Source organism: Juglans regia, chromosome 2, assembly GCF_001411555.2.
Source record: "Juglans regia cultivar Chandler chromosome 2, Walnut 2.0, whole genome shotgun sequence".
Lineage (NCBI taxonomy): Eukaryota > Viridiplantae > Streptophyta > Magnoliopsida > Fagales > Juglandaceae > Juglans > Juglans regia.
The window spans coordinates 4,823,256-4,850,290 of record NC_049902.1 but is presented as its reverse complement, the minus strand read 5'-3'; the positions used below and the strand labels follow the sequence as shown (position 1 = coordinate 4,850,290).

General features: G+C 34.9%; 2 protein-coding genes across 2 annotated transcripts; both read left to right on the top strand.

The window, feature by feature from the left end:
- Nucleotides 1-5,048: 5,048 nt before the first annotated feature.
- Nucleotides 5,049-6,843, top strand: LOC108999091. The gene is made up of 3 exons (XM_018975891.2): nt 5,049-5,314; nt 5,817-6,122; nt 6,290-6,843. The coding sequence occupies exons 1-3, from the start codon at nt 5,182-5,184 to the stop codon at nt 6,658-6,660; spliced, it is 810 nt and encodes a 269-aa protein (XP_018831436.1). The 5' UTR covers nt 5,049-5,181; the 3' UTR covers nt 6,661-6,843.
- An 18,033-nt stretch (nt 6,844-24,876) lies between these two features.
- LOC108999090 lies at nt 24,877-26,791 on the top strand. The gene is made up of 3 exons (XM_018975889.2): nt 24,877-25,136; nt 25,775-26,080; nt 26,284-26,791. The coding sequence occupies exons 1-3, from the start codon at nt 25,004-25,006 to the stop codon at nt 26,637-26,639; spliced, it is 795 nt and encodes a 264-aa protein (XP_018831434.1). The 5' UTR covers nt 24,877-25,003; the 3' UTR covers nt 26,640-26,791.
- Nucleotides 26,792-27,035: the final 244 nt, after the last annotated feature.

Here is a 27,035-nt window from a genome sequence, read left to right as displayed (position 1 = left end):
GCTTAATATGCTTGCTCCAATGTGAGTGATGCTAATTGCTGCATAACAGAGTCAGGCTACCATTTTAGGGCTAACATTTGTGTTTCCAGGTTTTTGAGTTGGGAATCGGTAGACTTTTTAAGGGAGTTGAGGCCATCTTGAAGTAGGTTCAGGCGAGTACCTTCTGCCATATCTGCTCACTTGGGATCCCTCTCTAATAACAAATTTTCATGCCCTCTCAAACATCTACTAGGAAAGGAAATCAATGAGTGGAAGACGGTAAAAAGCTCACTTTGAAAGTGAGAGCCTCCAAGAATTGCAAAAGGAAAAAAAGGGCGAAAAGAGATGTATGAGAGAAATAACAAAATTATATTTTTAAATACTTGTCTGACAGTACGGAAGGTAATAGGGGTGGCAGAGGAATCTTCCATCTGAAGATCACTACTAGCTTGTAACAAAAAGAACCAACTAGAAAGCAACAAAATACACTAGGAAATGGAAATGTAACATAACTTGGGCTCACATGCCCATGGACTCCTAATGTAGCAATTGGGCTCACAGGCCCCTAACCCAAACACTTAACATACCCTGGAACAGTTAAAACAAAAAGAAAGAAGTCCAACCTTGCAATGGCTTTCAGTCCAGGCTCATGGGCCTCCATAAACTCAATTCCTTCGATCTCAGATTCCATAGCCTTCTCTAATCTCTTCAGTTCCTCACCTTTTCTTGATCACTTAGCCGCTGGGATGTGTGACAGAGTACCATGACTCTAAATGAAGTAAAGAAACAAAATCAGACGTAGGGAATGGAAGAGAGGAGAACCAGTACTAATATAGGTAGGGTTTTTAGTCTATTGCTCGCCTTTCTTCCTTATTATTAATATATATAACTTTGGGTTTTTATGGTTTAAATTTTTTTTTATTATAAGAGTGAATTGTAGGATTAGTATTTGAATCTTTATGTTTTTACAATTCGAATCTTCAATTTTTAAATTTTGCAAAATTGATACTTGAATTTCGAGAAGAATACTTTTAGATATCTAGCTCCTTCAATCTTCGACTACACAACTAGCGGGAGGCCATGTACATGTCTCTGATTGGCTTACATGTGGCATTTATATGTCACATCAATCAATTGAAAGCTGACGCATGGCATACTGATGTTACACAATAATTTTCCTACTAACTTTTTAATATGTCAATCGAAGGCTAACACGTGACACGCTGATACCATGCGGCAATTATTTTCCTGTTAATTTTTTAATGGGAGTTTGACGAAGGTACTAATTGCGACGTTTTTAAAATTTATATATTTATTTTGTAAATGTTAAAAATTCATGAAAACCCAGATTATACAACCAATAAATTAACAAGATGCTACTATTAATTGTTTTTCTTTCTTTTTTTTTTAAAACTTTTGTTGTTATCATGTACTATGTAAAACCTTTAGAATATGTAAGTATGATAATTGTCAAATCTATAGAACGATCTTATAAAATGAAATTTACAAAATAACATGGATTATATGACTAAGTTAGATCTATTTTATAATATAAATAGATTTATAATCTGATATATTGTATCAAGTCAAATCATTAATTTTTATGTTTTCCTTTATAAATTTTTAAATTTTCAGTTTTAAAGAAATCCTAAGGGAATTGTTTATTGATTTTGTGAAATTCTTAATTATTAGGATCGTATCAATGATTTGCATTTATTATGAAAAAAAAAGACACGGATTAGGATAACTAAAAGTAGTTTAATTAACTACAACAATTTTTTTGTTAATTTTTTAAATTTAAAATTTAGTACTTTGAGTTATATTATTTATTAATTAAGAAGTTTGACTTAAGGGAATTCATTTTCTAACTTATATTTAACAATAGCACAAATGAGAAGAGGAGGGTGAAAACTAGATATTTATTCATTTATAATCATTCTCCTTAATCCTGACATGTTGTCCTTAGACCTCGTTCATTCTCCTTTTAGTAATGGTGGGTGATTGTGTAATTACTTTGTGTAAATATGAATTCAATTTATATGGAAATATTGAGGCTCTAAGTTTGATTGCTTTTGCTTGAGCAAGAAACTTTCACATATTTTCAGTAAGAGTGTTCAGTGAGAGTGAGGTATTGTAAATTTTATTAACACCTTTTTTTAGAGAAATGTTTTATTGCACATTACTTTAATATTAATATTTTCATTTATTTTTATAAAAAATACTGAAAATTATGAGAGTAATTCACTAACTAGTGGGAGTATACCTTCGAATGAAGATGTACCACTAGTGATAATGTGATAGTAATATAAAAATATCCTCTCATCACTTAGAGACTATAATAGAATATTTGTAATATGTACTCTCTTAAAGGTATTAAATTCACATAGTATAAACCCTAATATAGGATTTTAAATTCACTCCACATATATCATTCAACCTCGGGTGATTGACAATTGAAAAGTGGAGTTGATGTAAGTATGAATCCATCTCTTGCCACTATTTGAGTCATATTTGGATAATCATTGATTGCACATTCATTGTGACTTTTCTAGAATGAGTTAAATAGTTATTTTTGTAGAAAACTTAGATGGCTATCTTTCGTGATATTTACGGTATGAAGTACTTGCTGCTTGTACTGTTTTGGATCAAAAGTATAAATGTTGTTGGTACTATTTTCATGTAGTCTAAATCAACCGTCTATTCATAGATATCCAATATACCTAGTTGTTATTATTGATGACCCATTGAGTAAAATAATTTCTTTGAACACTGTTGGCAAATCTAGAAAAGTGTCTTACTAAGAGAGATAATGATCTAGTTGTCTTAAATTATTATTCGGTACTTGATGAGTGGTTTTCCATATTACAAGGTAGTAGACATGAGTTTGTAAAAAGTAGCTAAGACGTTATGTCTTGTGAGACTGTTTACAAAAAAAAGTTTATGTGAGCTTTTGTTCAAAATCCATATACAATTAATATGCTAGTGAATACCAAAAAAATTTAGTTTTGTCTATACTATTTGGTGTTTCCATTATGGTTTGCTTGTGAGAGTTAGAGCTTGAACTTTTATTAGAGCGTAGATATGACTAATTTGATTGAGTGAGTTTGTGATGCGATCTGGACAAATAATTAAAAGTAATGACTAGACTGTTATGATTGATCTTGGAGGCAAATGCCTTAATCGCTTTACTCTTGATGAAAAACAAAGTTTAATTATCTCATATGTTATTGTTGAAATACAAGAGATTCATTTCGTATCCTTGAAGTCTTAAATTAAATTTGCTGAATAATATTTATGGTTATCTTGAGGATTCACAAAAGTTCCAGTTGGATTTGCTTACTAGAATCTAATATTCATATTGTGAGTTTGATCTTAAATATGAGTCGCTGACTTTGTAGTTATGCAAATGTCTTTTATTTATGGAAGTTGAGTCCATTGGTAAGTGCATGTTTTTGGAAAAGTTATTATATATGAGATTGTGCATCGAGAGAAATGATCATAAGTTAAATGATTTGAGTTAAGTTATTTTATGGAATTTTGAAAAATGTGAGAGATAAAATAGTGAAGCATATCTATGAATAGTAGTGAAATATTTTGTGAATAGTTGTAAAATGGTTTGAGTTTGATGTTTTATGGGGTTTTAGAAAATGAGAGAGAAAAATATGAATAAAAATATTATAATTTAAAATATTGTTAGAATATAATTTTTGTTTTGAGATTTAAAAAAATTGAATTATTTTTTGTATTCTGTTTGGAAGTTTGAGAAAGTTATGATGATTAGGTGATGATTAGAAGAAAAATAAGAAGATTTGAAATTGAAATGTGTTTGTCTTTATAGTGTTTGAATATTGAGATGAGATGAGATGAGAGGCTCTTGCTATCCAAACAGGGCCTTTAATCATTTCATTAATTAACATAATGTGAAATGATCAAAATATTCATTGTTTTATTCCATTAAATACTGCGACATCAGAATTTCACCTTAATTTATATTTGGATTGCAGTTGGTAAGTTCCATTCTAATCATGGACTTGTTCACTGAATTCACTTCAAATCCGCTGCGAAATCCCGTCCCAAAAAACTTTTGGTGGGTACCCAAAGTGCCATTGTAGATTTAACAGAGACTTGTCTAATTGTTGGGTTATAGGTACCCAAAACTTACGTGCCATTTGGAGGCTAGCCACTTGTTGGAGCTGGGTCTGTCTATTATCCCTCTTATCAAAGGTTGGGTATTTATCAAAGTTCCACCTGTCGTCAAATTTCCCACCTTCCAAGCAACTTACCTATGGCATAGTATTTTCATGCGAAAAAGAGCATGCAATTTTATTAGAGAAAAGCTTGTATGCTGCCCATAGTTGACCGCTATAGTGTACTGCTCTGATTTGTTTTTTCAGAAATGATTTTAGATGTATTAGTATATTTTTTTATTTTTTAAAAATATTTAAATATATTAAAAAAATATGAAAATAAAAAAACACAAAAAGTGACTAGCGGTAAAAACGAGCGGTGCTACTTAGGCGGCAAAGTAGCACCTCTCATTTTATTATCTTTTGGTCAGCTAAGCCTTTCAACTCAAACAAGAGAGACTTGAAAATCAAAAACCAATACAAAAGTAATAATACTCTTGAGAGGCAGCCAGCCTCAAGTAAAGCCATTAGTTAGGGATGACTGCGTGTATGTAACACTCAAATGGAATGTTCAAACTATATGATCTATACTAAATATTGACTGTCAATAATATAATTAGAGTCTCATTAGAATCTTATAAAGAGCAAAACCTTTTTCCTTTCCAAGTAATGTGAGATTCCATTCACCCACCACCTACCCTTATTATTATCCTTATCTTTATCATATGGGATATCAAAAGTATATTTCATATTCATGCTATAACATATCAAGGCAAATAACTAGCTAGGCCGAAGAGGTGGTTTAGAGTTTGGGCACCAGGGAAGCAAAGAATAGAGTACGTTCCCTGTTTTCCACCGGCCACCCAAAACTTAATTTTCCCGACAGGTAAGGCTTGGAATAAGGAAGCATAAAACCACAAGGAAAGAGTTTGTATTTCAAGTTTTAATCCTTGGCGAAAAAGCAAACTTGATTTGCTCATCATTTTCGAATAAATAAGACTGCATCTAATAATTACATTACAAAGCATCACCTCATCAACATTCATCGTCTTTAACAAAGTTCAGCTTTTCATCTATGGCAAATGTTAGAGATACGAGGGGGTGTGGAGGGAGAACAAGCTCGCAAAACCCAGTAGTTGAAGAATTTGTACCTTCTTCGCGTTGGAGGGAGGACCCAAGAACCCATTCTCTCGTTGTTGATCTGCCTGGTAATGAATCTGCTAAACTCCATCACCATTTCTACTTAAAAACACTGTATATTCTTTTTCAGATAAAACCTAATGTGAATATTTAGCTAGGGGGGAGACCTTCACTTTCTATTACCTGGCATATAATGTATTAATTTCTTCCTGCCATTACACTTTTAAAACCTTCTGTGAAGAAAAGCATATCGATAGGTTAACTATATGCTCACCAAAAGCTGCAGAGTTGATTCTTGCAAAATGTTGTCTATTTATTAATTGGGGGAAATTGGGGGAAAAGTATACCATCTTCCTCAAGGAAAAATTGGTGAGTGATTTTTCTTCATGGAAAGGTGGTAAGAACTTTTTCTAGGCATTGAAAAAGGTATATGAAGCACGAAAATTTTATCATGGATGCTTTATGGAAAAGTGACAAAATATTGTATTCCAACCAATGGATTTAGTACTGTGTTATGGATGAAATCAAGAATAATGTACTTGGTATTTCTGATTTTGTGTGGTCTTTTAGGTTTCAAGAAGGATGAGCTTAAGCTTCAGGTTACTGGCTCTGGCGACTTGATGATCAGTGGAGAAAGGAAAGAACATGAAGAAAAAATTGTTTATTTTAAGCAAACCTTTGAAGTGCCAAAAAATACGGAAATGGATAAGACCACTGGAAAATTCATTGGTGAGATTCTGTATGTCACTGTCCCAAAGAAAGTGGTAGAAGAAAAGAGAACAGATGAGATTGTAGAAGGAAATGCCAGTGGTTCCCAAAGAGAAGACGGGAAGAAGAGCAAGGGAAATGCCAACCATCTTCCTCAAGGAAAAACTGGTGAGTGATTTTTCTTCACGGAAAGGTGGGAATAACTTTTTCTAGGCATGATTGAAAAAGCTATATGAAGCACCAAAGTCTTTTAATGGAATTAATTAGTATTGTGTTATGGATGAAATGAAGAATAATGTAATTAGTTTTTCTCATTTTGTCATGTGGTCTTTTAGGTTTCAAGAATGATGAGGTTCAGTTTCAAATTACTGGCTCTGGCAATTTGATGATCAATGGAGAAAGGAAAGTACATGAAGACAAAATTGTTTATTTTGAGCAAACCTTTACAGTGCCAAAAAATATGGACATGGATAAGACCACTGGAAAATTCAGTGGTGAGATTCTCTTTGTCACTGTTCCAAAGCAAGTGGTAGAAGAAAAGAGAAATGTAGGGTTTTCTGAAGAGATCAGGGAGTATTTGAAGAATACAAATTCGGAAAATGTTGTGGAGATGCTTAAAAGAAATAAGGGAATTTTTATGACAGCCATCTTGGCATTTTCACTAGGGGTATTGGTAACACGTAAGTCGGAATCAACTGGAAACTGATCGAGCAGGCTCTCGACCCTGTATTTGCTTACATATACTATCTGCCTTCATCTCATATCATACCTGAAAGCAGCTACATTTCGTTATATGTACAGAATAAAAATGCTATGTAAAAATCCAAATAAATGATATCTAATGCCCCGTACCCGGAGGGTTAGGGAGTTAGTTCCTATTACCTGAAAATCATCTCCCAACAATACTCCGATATGTAATATTCCGGCTAGGGAGCTCCAATATGCAACTGGAAATCGATCTGGAACAAAGATTGAGTGGGAGTGAGAGCTGTAGTTGGGCAGAGAAGGGATTGAGAGATAATGGGACGGACGAAACCTTGCTAGCGTGAATGTTATGAACTTAATAATATTGAAATATTAAAATAACAGACTGGCAATTCGAGGAGCCAGAACACCTCTAATGCCTCAAAAAAATTATGGGCAAATACTCGATATTTCATTCGACATGTATTACAAGAAAAATAAATATTTATAATGGATTATTTGCGACGATAACGATTAATTGCGATAAAAATAAAATTATTTTGATAAGAAATAATCACTTTTCTTTATAATAACTAGTCACAAATAGATAATTTTCTTTGTAAATGCCCGCATGCATGGTATAATTTCTACATTAAATAGACAAGAAAATAACTACTAAACTAGATAGACAGAAAGTAAAAGAGAAATGGACTCACTGTCGTCCCGTAAACCCATGTACAATAGACCAATAAGACCCATTCCACCATGGACTGACCCGATCAACTTGATAAATAAAAGAACACTACCAAAAAGAAATAAATGGTAAAAAGATAACCCTACAAGTGACCAGGCTCAAGCATCCCACCTTTTCCGCTGTATCCCACATTGCCCTTTGCATGTGTCCTGCCCATAACACAAACCTTCTCTTTCTGAAGACCTTGCCCTCATGGTATGGAGACTTCCTCCGATGCTCATCTAAGTCTTCCCAAATAGAATATTCGCTCGTGGGATCTAATGGACTAAGTCCTTGTAACTGAATTGTTTTTCCGTACCACATAAACTTTATAGTAAGTTTAGTAAAATCTTAAAGAATTGGTCCCAATAAAAAGAGCCAATTTACACCTATGACAAGGTCAAATCCTACCAAGGGTAGTGAGTATGTATAGGTGTGCAAAAAACGATTGACCTTATAGTTGAAAGGAGACTACCTCATAACACCCCAAACTTGGAACCTGCTCCCCATTTGCCACCATTACTATTAGGTTGTCATGACTTTCGTCAATGTAAAGGTTTTCCTTTTTTGCCACGTTTGGATCCATAAAGTTGTGTGTGCTTCATGTATCAATTTGGAAAACCACTGATTTATTTTTTATTACACCCCATAATTGCATAGTTTGTGGAGACGGTGTGCCTGAAATAGCATGAATGGAAATTTCTAGCAAGTCTCATTCCTCAGTGGGCTCTTGGCGGTTCCTATCTCTTGTTCATTGGGAATACTCTAAAAAACTTCCTCTTCTCCTTCTGGTTCTAGTTCTTCCAACAAAAATAATTTAGGTGCTCGGCACCTATGCTCCAACTAGAATTTTTAGTCACAAAATAGCATAATCTTTTTTCTTGCCTTTGGTCTAGGGAGATTCTCTTATTGGGTATGGTGGGTCTTTTGTTAGGAAGAGGTGGTGGGTCATTAGGCTAGGGATTTCTTGCTTCAGAATGTGGAGGAGATGGGGGTAGCCTTAGGATGAGTGCAGGTGCGGGTAATCTAGGTGTATTGGGTTGGGGTAGGTCGGGTGGATTTTGGTCTTTGAACCTATGCCACACTTCTTCTTCCTATAACCTTGCATGCCCAAAAGTAGCCAGCAACATTGTAGGCTAAAACATGGTCACCACAATCCGCAAATCCTCTCATAGCCCACTAAAAAAAGTGCTAATGTGGAACTCCTCTATAAACCCATTGATCCTATTGGATAGTATCTCAAATTGGGTTTGGTATTCCTCCACTGAGTCAATCTGGCAGAGCTTTGTGAAAGCCCCAACCAGATGCTCATAGGCTGAAGGCCAAAAAGGGACCTTGAGTGCCACCACAAATTCCTCCCAGGAATGAACTGGGTTGGAATCCATCAACCAACAATAGTTACAATACCATGAGAGAGCCTTACCTTCCATATGGAAGGAAGTAATTTGCAATTTGTGTTCTTCTGAAGTAGTATAGTAAGCGTAAAATTGCTGAGCCTTGAGAATCCACTCTATGGGTTCCGAACCATCAAACCTTGGAAAATTCAGCCTAAGTGCTCGAGCTTGAATCCTTATATTTCCATCAAATAGCGGATTGCCACTAATTGTCATCACCCAGAGGAGCCCTAATTTGAATTATTGGCACTTGTTGTAACAGCCAATTGATCATAGCTGGTTGTCAAATTACTAATCTACTTCAGCACCGTCACCAGCAACTGTCATTGCTGCTCTAGTTCTTCACCCTGGGGTGCCCATGTATTGTTCGTGAAGAATAAGGATGGTTCAATGAGGATGTGTATTGACTATAGAGAGTTGAACAAGGTGATGATAACAACAAGTATCTGTTACCTCAAATTGACAACCTATGAGATCAAGTATAAGAAGCATCAGTGTTTTGATAGATTTATGATCAGGATATCATCACCTGAAGTTCAGAGAGCAGGGCGTACCAAAGACTACTTTTAGGACAAGGTACAACCACTACGAGTTTTTGGTGATACCCTATGGGTTGACCAATGCTCCTGTGACATTTATGGATATGATGAACATAGTATTCAGGCCATTCCTAGATAGCTTTGTTGTGTTTTATGACATTTTAATCTATTCAAAAAGTGAGTAAGAAAATCGAAGGCACTTTGGTTCGGCGCTGAGTAGACTAAAAGATCTAAGCTACACACCAAACTCAGCAAATATGAGTTTTGGCTCATGGAAGTCAAATTCTTGGGATATGTGATATCCAGCGAAGTAGTTGTCAATCCAGTAAGGTAGAGGTATTGATTAGTTGGTAGAGATGAACCAACATACACGAGATCTGGAGTTTCTTAGGATTGGCCCATTAATACAAGAGATTCGTTGAGGGTTTCTCCAAACTGTTTGGACCATGTACTATCCTAACCAAGAAGAATGAAAGGTTCGTTTAGAGTGATAGGTGCGAGGGAAGTTTACTTGAATTATAGAAGAAATTGGCAATGACATCAGTGTTGACATTGTTAGAGTCTCATAAGCCATATGTAGTATATAGTGATGCATTTAAAGCAGGTCTTGGATGTGTACTAATGCAAGAAGGGCGAGTAGTCACCTATGTTTCATATCAGTTGAAGAACTACAAATAGAATTACCCTACCCATGATTAGGAGTTAGCTACAGTGGTGTTCACCCTGAAGATTTAAAACACTACTTGTATGGCGAAAAGTGTGAAGTATTCACAGATCACAAGAGCCTTAAGTAAATGTTTTGCAAAAAAATTTATATATGAGATAAAGAAGGTGTCTCAAAACGATTAGTGACTATTAGTGTAACATTAAGTACCACCCGGGTAAGGCAAATGTGGCGGTGGATGCTTTTGTGTGAAGGAATGAAAAGAGATGAGGAGAAATTCATAAACAGGCGATCGGTGTGTAGGGGTGTAACTGGTCCGATTCGGTCTAATTTTTGACATATTTTAGAACCAAACCAGTATATACCGGTTTTAAAACTTGAAGAATCGATATTGCACCGGCTACACCCCTAAATCAGTACTTTCAGTTTTACCGGTTCGGTCTGATTTTTCTGATTTTTCCAATATATTATATAGTACATATAATATAGTATATTATAGCATATAATAATATAGTGATAATATATTATAGTATATTATAATTGTATTATAGACTATAGTGATATATTATAGTATATTATAATATATAGTGATATAGTATTAGTATAACTATTAATACAATAGACTATAGTGATATAAGATTTTAAAATATAATATTATATTAATTAGTAATTTATCATATAATGTAAAATTATTTTATATATAATTATATATGTGATACCCCATAAGATATGAATAAAGGTAGGTGGTGTATGAGATCCCACATTGATTAAGAAGGAGAAGTTTTTGCTCTTTATAAGGTTCCAATGAGGCTCCAATTTTATCATTGACTTGTCCTTTTGGAGTATAGGCCATGTGATTTGAGCCTTCCATTGGGGCATTACAAATGGTATCAGAGACTATCCTAACCAGAATTGTGGGATTTGAGCCGAGTTACCTACAATGAATAGGACCGACGAGGACGTCGAAAATTTAAGGGGGGTAGATTGTGATACCACATAAAATATGGATAATGGTAGGTGGGGTATGAGATCTCACATTGCTTGGGAAGGAAAAGTTCTTGCTCTTTATAAGGTTTCAATGAGGCTCCAATTGTATCATTGACTAGTCCTTTTGGAGTATAGGCCGTGTGGTTTGAGCCATCTATTAGGGCGTTACAATATATATTATATATAAAAATTATATATAATATAAAAAATATTTTACACAATATAAAAAACTAAAATATATTTATGAACCGGTCTGGTCCAATTTGGTCTGGTGTTAGAAAAAGGAAAACTGAAACGGGGCCGATTTTTACCGGTTTTGAGAAAAATAAAACCAGTACCGAACCGAACCAAACCCGGTACTGGACCAAACCCACCGGTTCAGTCCGGTCCAGTCCAGTTTACTAGTTCACCGATTTTTTTTACCCTTATTTATAACACCCAGACCCAATCAAGCTCGATTTTTATATATTTTTGGGCTTATGCGTATGAAAAACCCAATTGAGCATTCGAGTTTTTTTTTTTTTGGAATAGACTACGGGCTTAAAAGTTTTGTTTTGGAGGTTTATGATTTTTCTTTGGTGTTGATAATTAGGTTAAACATCTTTTTATGAGTCGAGAAAATTTTTGAACTAGTTGAATTATTTTTAGAAATTGAGTCGTGATCAATGACTCCAGAAAAAGACAAAGACCCAAGCCCACACCCGTTTCTTTTAAACCATTAAAACCATATATGAGTTTATGATATTTTTGTTGCCACGCACGATTACACTCTCATGCAAGTACGCCTCTATTCTCCATTCATCTATACTGCTGTCTAAAGGAGGGACAATCTTCTAGTGATGATGACCTGGTTGCATTTGAGGTTGACTCTGGATTAATCATCAACATATACTACGATTTCGAGGATGACACATTGTACTATCTCCCTCAAGACATCACATTGGCTGGATCAGAGATACCACCACCGTCATCACCCACTGACTCCAAGGCTAATGAAGGGCTTTAGTTTTATGAGTATTCTCCTTTATATATTATCTGCTTAAGATATTTTTTTGTACGTACCCTTAGATTTTGAGTATGAAATCTCCAGTTAAGGTGGGAGGATGTAACACCCCAAAAAAATTTGATGGAAATAATTTTTTTTAATTAGAAATTAGATATGCCATGAAAACTAGGGAGAAATTTCATGGGTTAGATTTTGATTTGTTATTGTAGTTGAATTATGATCCGCTAAGCGAATGGAAGACATTTGGGATTTTTTGAGACACTTAGGATCAAATTTGATGAAATGGATTGCGCCGTTAGATTTGAATGAATTTTTCAAATTTTATGGTGTAACAAAAAGCTTCATCATTTTTGAGTGCGAAATGGGCCAATTGAAAGGCACCACGTCATCAACTAGCTATCACATTGCAATGTAGGATGCCCAAATCAGCTTAGAGACACTAGGGAACCTCTAGAACACATGTCACCATCATCACTAGACATTTGGACCACCTTTGCGTATGTCAAGGTTAGTACACATGTGTAAGGAGATTGAGTATGAAACAAGTTAAACCCATGCTTCTCTTACAAACACTTACACCTCTTACACACACCATGCCCCCAGTTAAACCTTTGTACTACCAAAGACCACAGGTCCATTGGGCTTAAATTTGAAACCCAAAACCATGCCCCTCCACCCCAATTGGTTTGCATGTCCCCCATTCCCATTTGACTTGAACAACTTTTGCAAGCAACCAAAACGCCCTTGTACAGCTTGCCATGCCCATGCATTGCCATGTGTGCATTCTTTTTAGCCTCTAGCCCAACCCCATACCCCTTCATAATAGCCCTCCAAGGTCGAGGTTCAAAACACCAAACTGATCCCCCAGATTGGTTCATTGGGTGCAAGGATTTCACCCCAACATGGCTCCTTCCACACCCAAGTTACCTATGATTGTCCTGCCCCATACCCTATCTTGTACCTCCCATGTCAGCCCATTAAATTTTTAATTGCAAGTATTTCTGTAAGTTAGTTTCTAACTTACTCTTTGTATATGATAATATGTTATATAGTAAACTCCATGCAAAGTGAATCATGTTTTATTTAAATTCTTGTTATATTTTCAATAACTATGTTATTACATGATGCCATAGGTCATAAGCATGAATATCTATCACATAGCATGAATATATGTCATGAAACATACGAGTCTGTCACGAATTATGAGTCAAGCATGAAATGCTAAGTTTTTATCACGACTCCAAATGCTAGGATGGTAGACTATCCTAGTAGAACTCTCACGTCCACTTTAGAGTGAATAAAATAGAGTGGAATCTCTTAGATTGACAAAGAACCATCAATAGGCTTCAAATGGGATCACAAGATCACCGGAACAAAGTTAAAAGACACCTAATGCTAGTTGGTGATATTGACTGATGGTAATGCAAACACCATAAGGTAAGACTCTGATTACGTGCTGTGACTCACAGCTGCTAGATGGACCTGTGATGTGATGCGGTAACCTGTAAGAGTAGATGATTTATGGAGAACCGTGAGTCATCCCTTCTTTGTAAGAACAAGATAGAGAATGAATGAAATCTGTTTGTGAAAGCAAGCATGTTAAGAAGTATGAAAACTTTAATGTCAATGATGTCATTTTTCTTTTAAAAGTAAGGTCATGTCAATCATGCCTACATGCCATGTTTATTATCATCCCTGTTTTGTAAACTATTGGTAGTTTATTTGCATAACTTGCTAAAATTGTAAGATTTCATTGTGGTTGTCCTAACTACCACTCCCCCTGGAATGGTAGAAACTATTCCAGGACAAGACTAGACGAGGCCAGGTAGCAAGAGGCTTCGTTTAGAGGACCTCATGGAGTCCATCGTCTAGTTTCTGAATGTAATATTATTGTTGATAGCAGAGCTATGTGACCGACTCAATGTGTAGTCGGGAGATTATTTGGTCTTTTGTAATTAGGAAGTTTTTGATCTAGAACAATGTCTCTCTTTTGTGTTAAAGACATGTTTGGATGGATGATGATGTTATCTATGTATTAATATTATGGAAAGTATTTGGGATTTAGTTATTCTGGTGCAACTTATGTCTGAGAAAAAAAAATCTGCTATGATTATTGCATACTGCTAGAAACATATTAGGTGCATTTAATATTATCTGTTATGCACGGGAGTATATAACTTTGTATTGCATGTCTCAATGCTTCAAAATCTGACAAATTCCAAGCGGGGATTAAGAGCATCATATCTTTCATCCTCTCTTGTGATATTTTAATTTTTAATAATTATATGATATTAGTATTTATAGAATTTAGTATATAGTTGAATATTTATTTAGATTTAAAATCTGTAATATGTATTCAATTGAGTAGAATACTATGACACTATTTCTAGAAATTTAGTAACGTCTAGAGGTAACGAGCTACGAAGTAGGATCCAAGAAGCAACACTAAGAAGTAAGTAGCATGATCATAACTCTATGAGTGTGGTAAATATTCTAGTTTTACATGAAAATGTGATGTTTATCTATGCTACGCTGCAAGTCAATTCAAGGTTAGCCACTTTTCATGATCCTCTATGAATTACGAGGATATGCTTGTGAATGAGATTATGTATGCTATGCTGATATGGATTGTTGTTAGAATGGATAATATGTTATGAAAATCACATGTATGCCATGTAATGTTTACGTAATGTTTAGGTCATGTTATGCCATGACTATGCTATGATGTATTGCGTAAGACTCGTAATAATATGCCATATTTAATGTTATGCCATGCACAAGAGTATGTCATGTCATGTACAATCATGAAGTCAACATGTTCATATGTATTATGAAAGTTAATAAGAAACCACATGAATGACATGCAAGCTATAAGATTGGCCTTATGTTATGGATGGATGTGCAAGCCATGGACTCAAGTGTGGTCCACACATGTAAGCTATGATGTTTTGAGGTGACACAAACCCAAGCGTGTTTCACCACAAGTTATGATATACGGTGACATGGACTCAAGTGTGGTTCACCATATGTTTTGTGATAGCAAGGACACAAGCATGTTTCACTACATGTTATGGTACATTCTACGGTGCCACAGACACAAGCATGGTTCACCCTATATTATGATATGTTAAATACGGTCAACGACAATTGGACCAATGCACACAAATTATGATGGCTACCAAATAAGTGAAAGACAAGATGAATAAATCATGTACGAATGATAGGAAATGCTTGAGTTTGTCATCCATGCATCCATGTTACATGTATTTCCATGATTATGTTTGATTCTGATTATGTTGCTAAAGAATGATCCATATGTTATGTGTATATTGTGACGACGTATGTAAGTTTTCAAAATTAAGCCTAATGTTAAAATAAGTTAAGTTTACAGTATGATGTGCTATTACTAAGTCTTCAACTCATTTGTTTGTTTCTCTATTTTATGTTTTAATGTCCCAGATGATGATTTCGTGGATACAGAGCAGAAGTGCCAGGAGTAGAATAAAATTCTAGAGACATAGTGTTTGATTTAAACATTTAAGCAGTGTTCGTATCACAAAGAACTAGTTTAGATCATTTCTTTATGTTTCAACTTTTATGTAATGAAAGACTGTCATGCTAGGTTAGGTTTATGATCCAATGTATGAGGTATTTTATGTGATTGAATCTCTTTACCGAGCATTATGTTCCAAACGTACGTAATATTCTTGACCTACAGGAAGGGGTGTTACAGATAGGGTACATTCCAGTGTCTTTAGGGTTTCCTCTACTACTTTCAATCTAGTTAATCACGGTAAATAGGTTATTAACTGAGGTGGTGGGTAGCCATATAGGCTTTCGAGGGTGGTTGGTTTGAATGGATGAGTGTTGGTTGGCATTATACCACCACTTAGCCAAAGGAATCCATAGGGCCTAATCCTTTGGCCTCTCTCCTATGTAGCAATTCAAGAATTTTTCACACATTTGTTGGTTGCCTCGGATTGACCATCTGATTAGGGGTGAAAGGTTGTGCTAAAGGCCAGTTGAATCCCTTGGATTTTGAAAAACTCATGCAATAAATTATGGTGAAAGTCCTTTCCTCCTGAGCTTTATGAGCCATGTAGCTTTATGCCATAAATTTTGAAAAACTCATGCCATGTAGCTTTATGACATGTTTAGCGAACGAGTGGGTCACTATTTTGGCAATGTAGGGATGGGCTATGGGAATAAAATGCCCATACTTGGTGAGTCTATCCACCACTACCCATAGACTATTAAATCCATGGAATAAAGGCAGACCATCAATAAAATCCAGTTGGTTCCATGGTTGGGAGGGGATTGGTAAGGAATGGAGGAGCCCACTAGAACTAGTTTGATTGGGTTTGACACTCAAGCAAGTGTCACAACCCCTAATGAAGTCATTGACATCCTTCTTCATGCCAACCCAAAAAAATCCCTCCTAACCCAATGTATGGTTTGTCATACCCTGAACGACCATGTACTGGAATGGTGTGTAATAGATTCGGTAATTTATGCTTGAAAGCATTGCCATTTCCCACAACTTCTACTTATAAAACACAAATCCATCTCTATTGGTATAAGAGGAAGGTAACCCCCCTTGTTGGAACTTCATCAACAATTCTTGGACCTTAGGGTCCTCTTGATAACCATCTCTTACTTCTTTCGGCCAATCCATAGTAGGAAATGAAATATCTGCAACAATTGCCTCTACCTTAGACATTTTATACTTTAATTGGACAGGCCTCTGCTGCCTTGTTATCTTGCCCCTTCTCATACTCCACCAACATGTCATACCCTAGTAGTTTAGAGATCCATTTATGTTGCATAGGAGTCCCTAGTTTTTGCTCCAGTAAATACTAAAGGCTTTGGTGGTAAGTTTTGACCATAAAAGGGTGCCCAAGAAAATAGGGCCTCCATTTCTGCATAGCCATCACTAATGCGTACAACGTTTTCTCATAAGTTGATAGGACAACACTTTACCCCTTAGAGTTAGATTGAAAAATGCTATAGGTTTAACCGTTTGTATTAGGATAGCCCCAATAGCACTTTTCGATGCATCACACTCAATAATAAAGGGCACGGAAAAATAGGGAGGGCTAACATTGGAGGCTGAGTTACAATAGCTTCATCCCACACAACTAGTCCTTTTTTAAAAGTTGGGTCTATGGGGTTGCAATGCTATTGTAACCCCTTATAAACCTTTTATAATACAAAGTCAACCCCAAGAATCCCCTCAATATTTTTAAGGAAGTGGGAAATGGTCAATCCCTTATGGCCTATAGTTTGTCAGGGTCAGCTGTCACCCCTTTAAATGAAATCAAATGCCCTAAGTATGAAACTTCATTAGTAGCAAATATGCAGTTTGAAATTTTAGCTAATAAACAATGTTGTTTAAGCACTTCCAAGGCCACTTTTACGTGCTTAATATGCTCCTCCATGAATCTGCTATACACCAAGATGCTATAAAAAAATATCAAGATAAACCTCCTTAAATAAGGCCAAAAAACCTCATTCATCAAACTTTGAAACGTGGAGGGGCATTGGTTAAGCCAAAAGGCATAACCAAGAACTCATAATGCCATTTATGAGTCCTAAATGTCATTTCAGGTACATCCTTTGGTCTGACCATTATTTGGTGATAACTCGATCGCAATTCTAGCTTAGAGAAAACCCTTAACCCACTCATCTAATCCAATAATTTCTCAACCACTGGAATATGAAACTTATCATTCATTATCACCTTATTTAGGGCCCTATAATCCACACACATTCTCCATATCCCATTGGCCTTGGCTTGATCTTATTACTCCAGAAATGAACAACACCCTTACTATCTTCTCAATCTCATCTTTTTGGAAAATATGGGTAACTGCAGGGCCTCACAGAAGGTTATTAGTGTTTGGGAATAGAGTAATGGCAATGTCATGAGATCTAGGTGGGGTAGGCTTGTCAGATCACCGAAAACTTCATTGTATTGGTTGAGAACTTATTGAATGGCTGGGGGTATTTCTTCTGTTGTGTTCCCTTATTTTTCTTCAATTAATTGCAGTACTAGCCCTTTTTTCCAGCCCGTTATTTTTTTAATATTTCATTCTTCAATTAAGTGTGAGGGGCACAATCCTTGTAACTCCACTATTTTTGCACTTTGCTAAAATTGCATTGAGAGGTTTCTCAAATTCCACAAATGTGCCCAAATTCCTTTAACCATTGCATTCTCAAAACCATATCACAACCCACAAGCACCAAAATATAAACATTAGTCACAAAAACCACCGACCCTTGAGTTTTTATTCCAAGTGTTGTGCAATGCGCTTCACTCAACACTTGTTCACCATTGGCCACTCTCACCCTTATTTTTTCATTGGGTTCTACTAGAATTCCCCCCTTCTCCAACACAGAGGGATCCACAAAGTTGTGGGTGCTTCCCTAGTCTATCAATATCGCCACTTCTTGGTTTCCTACCCTACCCTTAACCCTTATACTTTTAGGAGTCAAGGATCCAAAAAGGGCATGTAGGGAAATTTCAGGTTGTGTTGAATTAGTCACAAAATCCAATTTCTCTACCTTTTCATGTTCCTCTTCCATAATTGGGGGTTCAACTATCTCCTCCTCAACTTCATTAATAAAAAAAAGCTTGGGTTGTTGACATCTATGGCCTCGATTCCATTTGGAATCACAATAATAGCCTAGGCCCTTGTCTCTCATTTCTTTCATCCGTTGATGTTTAATCTTCTGGAGAGGTATAATGGCTTTGGAGCTTGTTTTGGGGTTAGAAATCGTGGAAGTTGGGTTGTGTTTGAGGTTTTCTTGGTGAGAACATGGTATTTTATGGTTTCTCGTTCTTACCCCTATGTTTTCCTCTTGGCTTTTGGCAAGACTCTATGCTGTCAATAGGTTGGTAGGTTGAACATTCTCATAGGTAGCCTAATTTTGTCCCTTAACCCATTGAGGAAGCAACTTAATTTGTACCAAATTAGCCTTATACTCTTCCATTATACCAGACTGTTTGAGTTTTGATAGTGTCTCCATTAGATCATCATATGAAGATGGTCCAAACCTCACTAAGAGGGTCTTAGTTAAGCTCTCGCAGTTCTTAACCTCTCCTAACTCCTCTGAATCCTGAAACCAAACTAAGGCTTATCCCTCCATGTGGAAAGAGGTCAGCCTAAGTTTGTGTTGGTAAGGTGTTGTGATATGAAAAATAATGGTTGGTTTTGTATAACCCGCCACTAGGGTCATCTCCATAGAAATTAGGGAAGTTGATTTTTACCTATCTAGTGGGGTTTCACTCCTTGCTCAATATGCTCGCTCTAAGGTGAGTGATGCTAATTGTTGCATAACAGAGTCAGGCTACACTTTTAGGGCCAACATTTATGTTTCTAGGTTTTTGAGTTAGGAATCGATTGACTTTTTAAGGGAGTTGAGACCATCTTGAAGTAGGTTGAGGCGGGTACTTTCTGCCATAGCTGCTCACTTGGGATCCCTCTCTGATAACAAATTGTCACGACCCTCTCAAACATCTAGTAGGAAAGGAAATCAATAAGGGGAACACAGTAAAAAGCTCACTTCAAAAGTGAGATCCCCCAAGAATTATAAAAGGAAAAAAGTGCCAAAAGAGATAGAAAGAAATAACAGAATTATATTTTTGTGAAAATACTTGTCTTATAGTATGGAATGTATTAGGAGTGGCAGACGAATCTTCCATCTGCAGACCGTTACCTTGTAACGGAAAGAACCAACTAGAAAGCAACAAAATACACTAACATATGGAAATGTACCATAACTTGGGCTCACAGGCCCCTAACTCAAACACTTAACATACCCTGAAACAGTTAAAACAAAAAGAAAGAAGTCCAATCTTGCAAAGGCTTTCGGCCCAGGCCTATTGGCCTCCATAAACTCAATTCCCTCGATTTCATATTCCATAGCCTTCTCTAATCTCTTTAGTTCCTCACCTTTTCTTGATCACTTAGCCGCTGGGATGTGTGACAGAGTACCATGACTCTAAATGAAGTAAAGAAACAAAATGAGATGTAGGGAACAGAAGAGAGGAGAACCAGTACTAATATAGGCAGGTTTTTTAGTCTATTGCCTGCCTTTCTTCCTCATTGTTAATATATATAACTTTGGGTTCTTATGGGAGTTTGACGATGGTACTAATTGTGACATTTTTAAAATTTATGTATTAATTTTGTATAAGTTAAAATTTCAAGTCTCAAATCGTAAGAATGTGACCCAGATACAAACTTTGCAATTAACCATTTTGATAAAATCTTTGGTTTTCCGATTAGTCTCTCAGCCCATCTGATCTATAAAGTTTTAATCTTATCTTTCCTTGGACTAACCATACAACATGCACTATATAATGTGTTTTTTTTCTTAAGAACAAATTTGATGAGATTCAACACTTGAACGACAATCGAAAAATCTGAAAAAATAAAAAACAAAACATAATAAATTAACAAGATGCTACTATTAATTGTTTTTTATAAGAAACGACAATTAACCATGATATGCGATATATATATTTTTTAACATTTCTTAAATGGTTATGCCCCATGTATATTTTTTTAAGAAATATATTTGTTTTTGTATGATCATTACGGATGCTGAATGCATACATGCCATGATATTATAAGGTCATTTTTTTCTCACATTTGCTAGAAATTTTATTTTATGTTATAAATTTCTTGAATTATTATTTTTCTTGAATAGTAAATATTTGGGCAAAATGTGACAATTTTATATATGTATTGTGATTAAATTGTATGAGCTTATTTTATTACTAATAAGCTCATTAGTCTTCAAATTTGTAATATAGGATAAAATAGAGGATCAAGTAATTGAGTATCTATAGATCATGCTCATGATTAGCCCAAATAGATTTTCTTTCAATTTAGGAAAGAATTGTTTTTTTTATCCTAATGGCAGTATGGTTGAGATTGATATAGAATTCATCTCCAATGCAATAGAAGTTTGTGCAAAAATTAAGTTAGAAATTAATATTAAGCATTGTGGCACAATAGCTTATTAGAAAGCTTAGCAAATTTTTTATCATGTAATGTGTGTTAATTATTTTTATTCTAACTTAGATTGATGCGACAACTTTCTTAGATGTATGTGCAACTAGATGAATGTATGATAGTAACTTTGGGATAACCGAGAAGAAAACCTCGAGATTGGATATGCAATTTATAAGGTGCAAGAATCTCCTCCATAAGCAATAGTTGATAATAACAACGATTCTTTAAGTGTTAGATAATCTTAGACCATCATTATCATAAAAATCTTCAAAAACTTCTTGAATAGAATTTTAAGTATGCATGTGACACATGCACTACAATTTTCATAGAAATTGGAGATATTAACTAACACATAGAGCTAAAGCACAATTTTTCCTTTGAGAATTTTGTTGGTAATAATGTAAGCTGAGTGGTTATTTTGTAGCATAAAGATTAATTGCTCTCTTATTTGAGGTTGTGCATTGTAATATTAAAGCCATTTAGATTAACTCATAGATAACTAGATACTTTTTAAAACTTGCAAGTATTTTTGGTTAGTTAACAACATTCTTTACTGGCACACATTAATTTAAAATGTTTTTTAGTGCAAGTTCATTCTCCTTAATTCTGACATGTCGTCCTTAGACCAAGTTCATTCTCCTTTTAGTAAGGGTGGGTGATTGTGTAATTACTTTTTGTAAATATGAATTCAATTTATATGGAAATATTGAGGCTTTAAGTTTGAATGTTTTTGCTTGAGCAAGAAACTCTCATATTTTTAGTGAGAGTGAGGTATTGTAGATTTTATTAACAATTTTTTTTTAAAAAAAAAAATTTATTGCACATTACCTTAATATTCATATTTTCATTTTTTATTATAAAAAATACCAAAAATTGTGAGAGTAATTCACTAACTAGTGGGAGTATACCTTCGAATGAAGATGTACCACTAGTGATAATGTGATAGTAATATAAAAATATTCTCTCATCACTTAGAGACTATGATTGAATATTTGTAATATGTTCTCTTCTAAAGGTATTGAATTCACATAGTATAAACCAATATTTTGAATACCGTACCGGATGCTGTACCGGTCAAGGCACTGGAACGAAATATATCGGTACCGATACCGTTTCGGGATAGCGTTTCGGGATAACATTTCGGAATAGTCGATATATAAATAAATTATATATAAATACATATATATAAATTATAAATAGTCTAGTCTGAATTGAGGGTTAAAAAATAAACTTGTAGTTTGAAAAAATGAAAAAAAAAAAAAAAACACTGGCCGAAATATCGGCCGGTATAGGCCAAAATTTAGGCCGGTACGTTCGGTACCGGCCGGTATTTTGGCCGATACGAAATGAATATAATCCCTGTACCGGCCGAACGGCCGGTACGAAAAGTTTCGGCCGTACCGGCCGGTATGGAACGAAATTCAAAACCTTGGTATAAACCCTAATATAGAATTTAAAATTCACTTTACATATATGATCCAATCTAGGGTGATTGACAATTGAAAAGTGGAGTTGATGGAAGTATGAATCCATCTCTTGGCACTAATTGAGTCATCTTTAGATAATCATTGATTGCACATTCATTGAGACTTTTCTAGAATGAGTTAAATAGTTTATTTTTGTAGAAAACTTAGATGGTTATCTTTCGTGATATTTAAGGTATGAAGTATTTTGAGTGAATGATTACTACTTGTACTATTTTGGTACAAAAGTATAAATGTTGTTGGTACTATTTTCATGTAGTCTAAAGTCTAAATCAACCGTCTATTCATAGATATCCAATATACTTACTTGTTATTATTTACGACCTGTTGAATAAAATAAATTTTTTGAACACTGTTGACAAACCTAGAAAAATGTCTTACTAAGAGAGATAATGATCTAGTTGTCTTAAATTATTATTTGGTACCTAATGAGCAGTTTTCCATATTACAAGGTAGTAGATATCATGAGTTTGTAAAAAGTAGCTAAGACGTTATGTCTTGTGAGATTGTTTACAAAAATAATTTATGTGAGCTTTTGTTCAAAATCCATATACAATTAATAAGATGGAGAATGCCAAAAAAATCTTGTTTTGTCTATACTGTTTGGTGTTTCATTTAAGATTTACTCGTGAGAGTTAGAGATTGAAATTTTATTATAGGGTAAATATGACTAATTTGATTAAGTGAGTTTGTGATGCGATCTGAACAAATCATTAAAAGTAGTAGTTAGACTGTTATGATTGTCCTTAGAGGCAAAGACCCTAATCGCTTTACCCTTGATAAAAAACAAAGTTTAATTATCTCATATGCAATTGTTGAATTACAAGAGATTCATTTCGTATCCTTGAAGTCGTAAATTAAATTTGCTGAATAATATTTATGGTTACCTTGGGGATTCATAAAAGTCTTAATTGGATTTGTTGACTAGAATCTAATGTTCATATTGTGAGTTTGACCCTAAATATGAGTCGTTGACTTTGTAGTTATGCAAATGTCTTTTGTTTATGGAAGCTGAGCCTATTGGTAAGTGCGTGCTTTTTAAAAAATTATTATGTATGAGATTGCGTATTGAGAGAAATAGTCCTAAACTCTACTTGAGATTTGTAGTTTATGAATAGTAATGAAATTATTTGAATTAAGTTGTTTTATGAAATTTTGAAAAATGTAAGATAAGTAGTGAAGCGTATTTATGAATAATAGTGAAATGGTTTGTGAATAATAGTAAAATGGTTTGAGTTTGATATTTTATATGGTTTTGGAAAATGAGAGAGAAAAAATTGAATAAAAATATTATAAGTTAAAATATTGTTAGAATATAATTTTTTAATAATATTTTTGTCTTGAGATTTGAAAACTTGAATTATTTTTTATATTTTGTTTGGAAGTCTAGAAAAATTGTAATGATTAGTGATGATAGGAAGAAAAATAAGAAGATTTGAAATTGAAAATTATTTATGTCCATGGTATTTGGATATTGGGATGAGATGGGATATTAGGCTCTTGCTATCTAAACCGGGCCTTAATCATTTCATTAATTAACATAATGTGAAATGACCAAAATATTCATTGTTTTATACTAAATGAATACTACTAATTTCAAGTGAAATAGAGAGAATTTTATTCCATTAAATACTACGACATCAGAATTTTACCTTAATTTGTATTTGAGAAATGATACTAGCAGTCGTGAGTGTGCAAGTACCGTGCAGTCATTTTGAAAAAAAGTGAATAAATATGGGATTCACATAAAAATAAATTAATTTTTTAATAATGAACTTTACTATTTTTTAAAGCGATTACACGGTACTTACGCATTTTATGACTGTACATAGCATTACTCTTTATATTTTGATTGCAGTTGGTAAGTTCCATTCTAATCATGGACTTGATCACTGAATTCACTTCAAATCCAAATGGAAAAAAATAATCTTATGTTCATATAAATCCGCTGCTAAATCCCGCTGCTAAATCCCGTCCCAAAAATCTTTTGGAGGGTACCCAAAGTGCCATTGTGGATTTAACAGAGACTCGTGTGATTGTTGGGTTATAGGTACCCAAAACTTACGTGCCATTAGGAGGCTAGCCACTTGTTGGAGCTGGGTCTACCAATACAAAATTAATAATACTCTTGATCAGAGGCATCCAACCTCAAGTAAAGCCACTAGTCAGGGATGAGGCATGCGTGTATGAATTTCATATTCATGCAAGAGCATATCAAGGCAATAAACTAGCTAGGCCGAAAGAGGTGGTTTGGAGTTTGGGCAACAGGAAAGCAAAGAATACAGTACCTTTCCTGTTTTCCACCGGCCACCCAAAACTTAATTTTCCCAACAGGTAAAGCTTGGAATAAGGAAGCATAAAACCACAAGGAAAGCGTTTGTATTTCAAGTTTCAATCCATGGCGAAAAAGCAAACTTGATTTGCTCATCATTTTCAAATAAATAAGACTACATCTAATAATTACATTACAAAGCATCACCTCATCAAAACATTCATCGTCTTTAACAAAGCTCAGCTTGATCGTGGGTTTCATCTATGGAAAATGTTAGAGATACGAGGGGGCATGGAGGGAGAACAAGAAGGCAAAACGCAGTAGTTGAACAAATTGTACCTTCTTCGGGTTGGACGGAGGACCCAAGCACCCATTATCTCCTTGTTAATCTACCTGGTAGTGAATGCAAAACTCTGTCACCATTTCTTTTCCTGATAAAACTTCATGTGAATATTTAGGGGGAAGACCTTCACTTTCCATTACATGAGATATGATGCATTAATTTCTTCCAGCCATTATGCTTTAAGAAAAGCATATTCATGATAAGTTTGAGAAATGATAGTTGCGAGCTTAGGATGTGCAATCCTCTAGAAAAAAAAGTGTTCAAATCTGGAACCCACATGAAAAAATTATTTTTTGAATGATGGATTCTACTTTTTATTTTTTTAAAGAGAATATGCGGCACTTGCACACCTTAATTAGGGTTGTACATAGCATTAGTCAAATAGATTAACTATATGCTCACCAAAAGCTGCATAATTGTTTCTTGTAAAATTTTGTTTATTTATTTATTGGGGAAAAGTTCACCATCTTTGTCAAGGAAAAATTGGTGAGTGATTTTTCATCATGGAAAGGTGGGAATAACTTTTTCTAGGCATTGAAAAATGTATATAAAGCACGAAAGTTTTATCATGGATGCTTTATTTTTTTTTTTGTGACAAAATATTTTATTCCAACCAATGGAATTAGTATTGTGTTATGGATGAAATAAAAAATAATGTACTTAGTTTTTCTCATTTTGTGTGGTCTTTTAGGTTTCAAGAAGGATGAGCTTAAGCTTCAGGTTACTGGCTCTGGCGACTTGATGATCAGTGGAGAAAGGAAAGTAGATGAAGAAAAAATTGTTTATTTTGAGCAAACCTTTGAAGTGCCAAAAAATACCGACATGGATAAGACCACTGGAAAATTCAGTGCTGAGATTCTGTATGTCACTATCCCAAAGCAAGTGGTAGAAGAAAAGAGAACAGATGAGAACGTAGAAGGAAATGGCAGTGGCTCCCAAAGAGAAGACGAGAAGAAGAGCAAGGGAAATGCCAACCATCTTCCTCAAGGAAAAATTGGTGAGTGATTTTTCTTCATGGAATGGTGGGAATAACTTTTTCTAGGCATGATTGAAAAAGCTAATGAAGCACCAAAGTTTTATCATGGAAACTTTATTTAAAAGTGACAAAATATTGTATTCCAACCAAAGGAATTAGTATTGTGTTATGGCTGAAATCAAGAATAATGTAATTAGTTTTTCTCATTTTGTGTGGTCTTTTAGGTTTCAAGAATGATGAGGTTCAGCTTCAAATTACTGGCTCTGGCAACTTGATGATCAGTGGAGAAAAGAAAGTACGTGAAGACAAAATTGATTATATTGAGCAAACCATTAAAGTGCCAGAAAATACAGACATGGATAAGAACATTGGAAAATTCAGTGGTGAAATCCTCTTTGTCACTGTCCCAAAGCAAGTGGTAGACGGAAAGAGAAATGCAGGGTTCTATGGAGAGATCATAAAGGATTTGAAGAATACAAATTCGGAAAATGTTGTGGAGATTCTTAAAAGAAATAAGGGAATTCTTATGACAGCCATCTTGGCATTTTCACTAGGGGTATTGGTAAGGCGCAAGTTGTAATCAACTGGAAACTGAGTAGGCTCTCGACTGTATTGCTTAGATATACTATCTGCCTTCATTTCGTTCTATGTACAAAATAAAAATGCTCTGTAAAAATCCAAATAAATGATATCTATTGCCCCGTACCTGGAGGGTTAGGGAGTTCATTCCTATTACCTGAAAATCATCTCCCAACAATACTCCGATATGCAATATTCCAGCGAGGGATCAGCTCCAATATGCAACTGGAAATCGATCTGGAACAGAGATTGAGCGGGAGTGAGAGCTGTAGTTGGGCAGAGAAGGGATAGAGAGATAATGGGACAGACGAAACCTTACTAGCGTGAATGTTATGAACTTAATAATATTGAAATATTAAAATAACAGACTGGAAATTCGAGGAGCTAGAACCCCTCT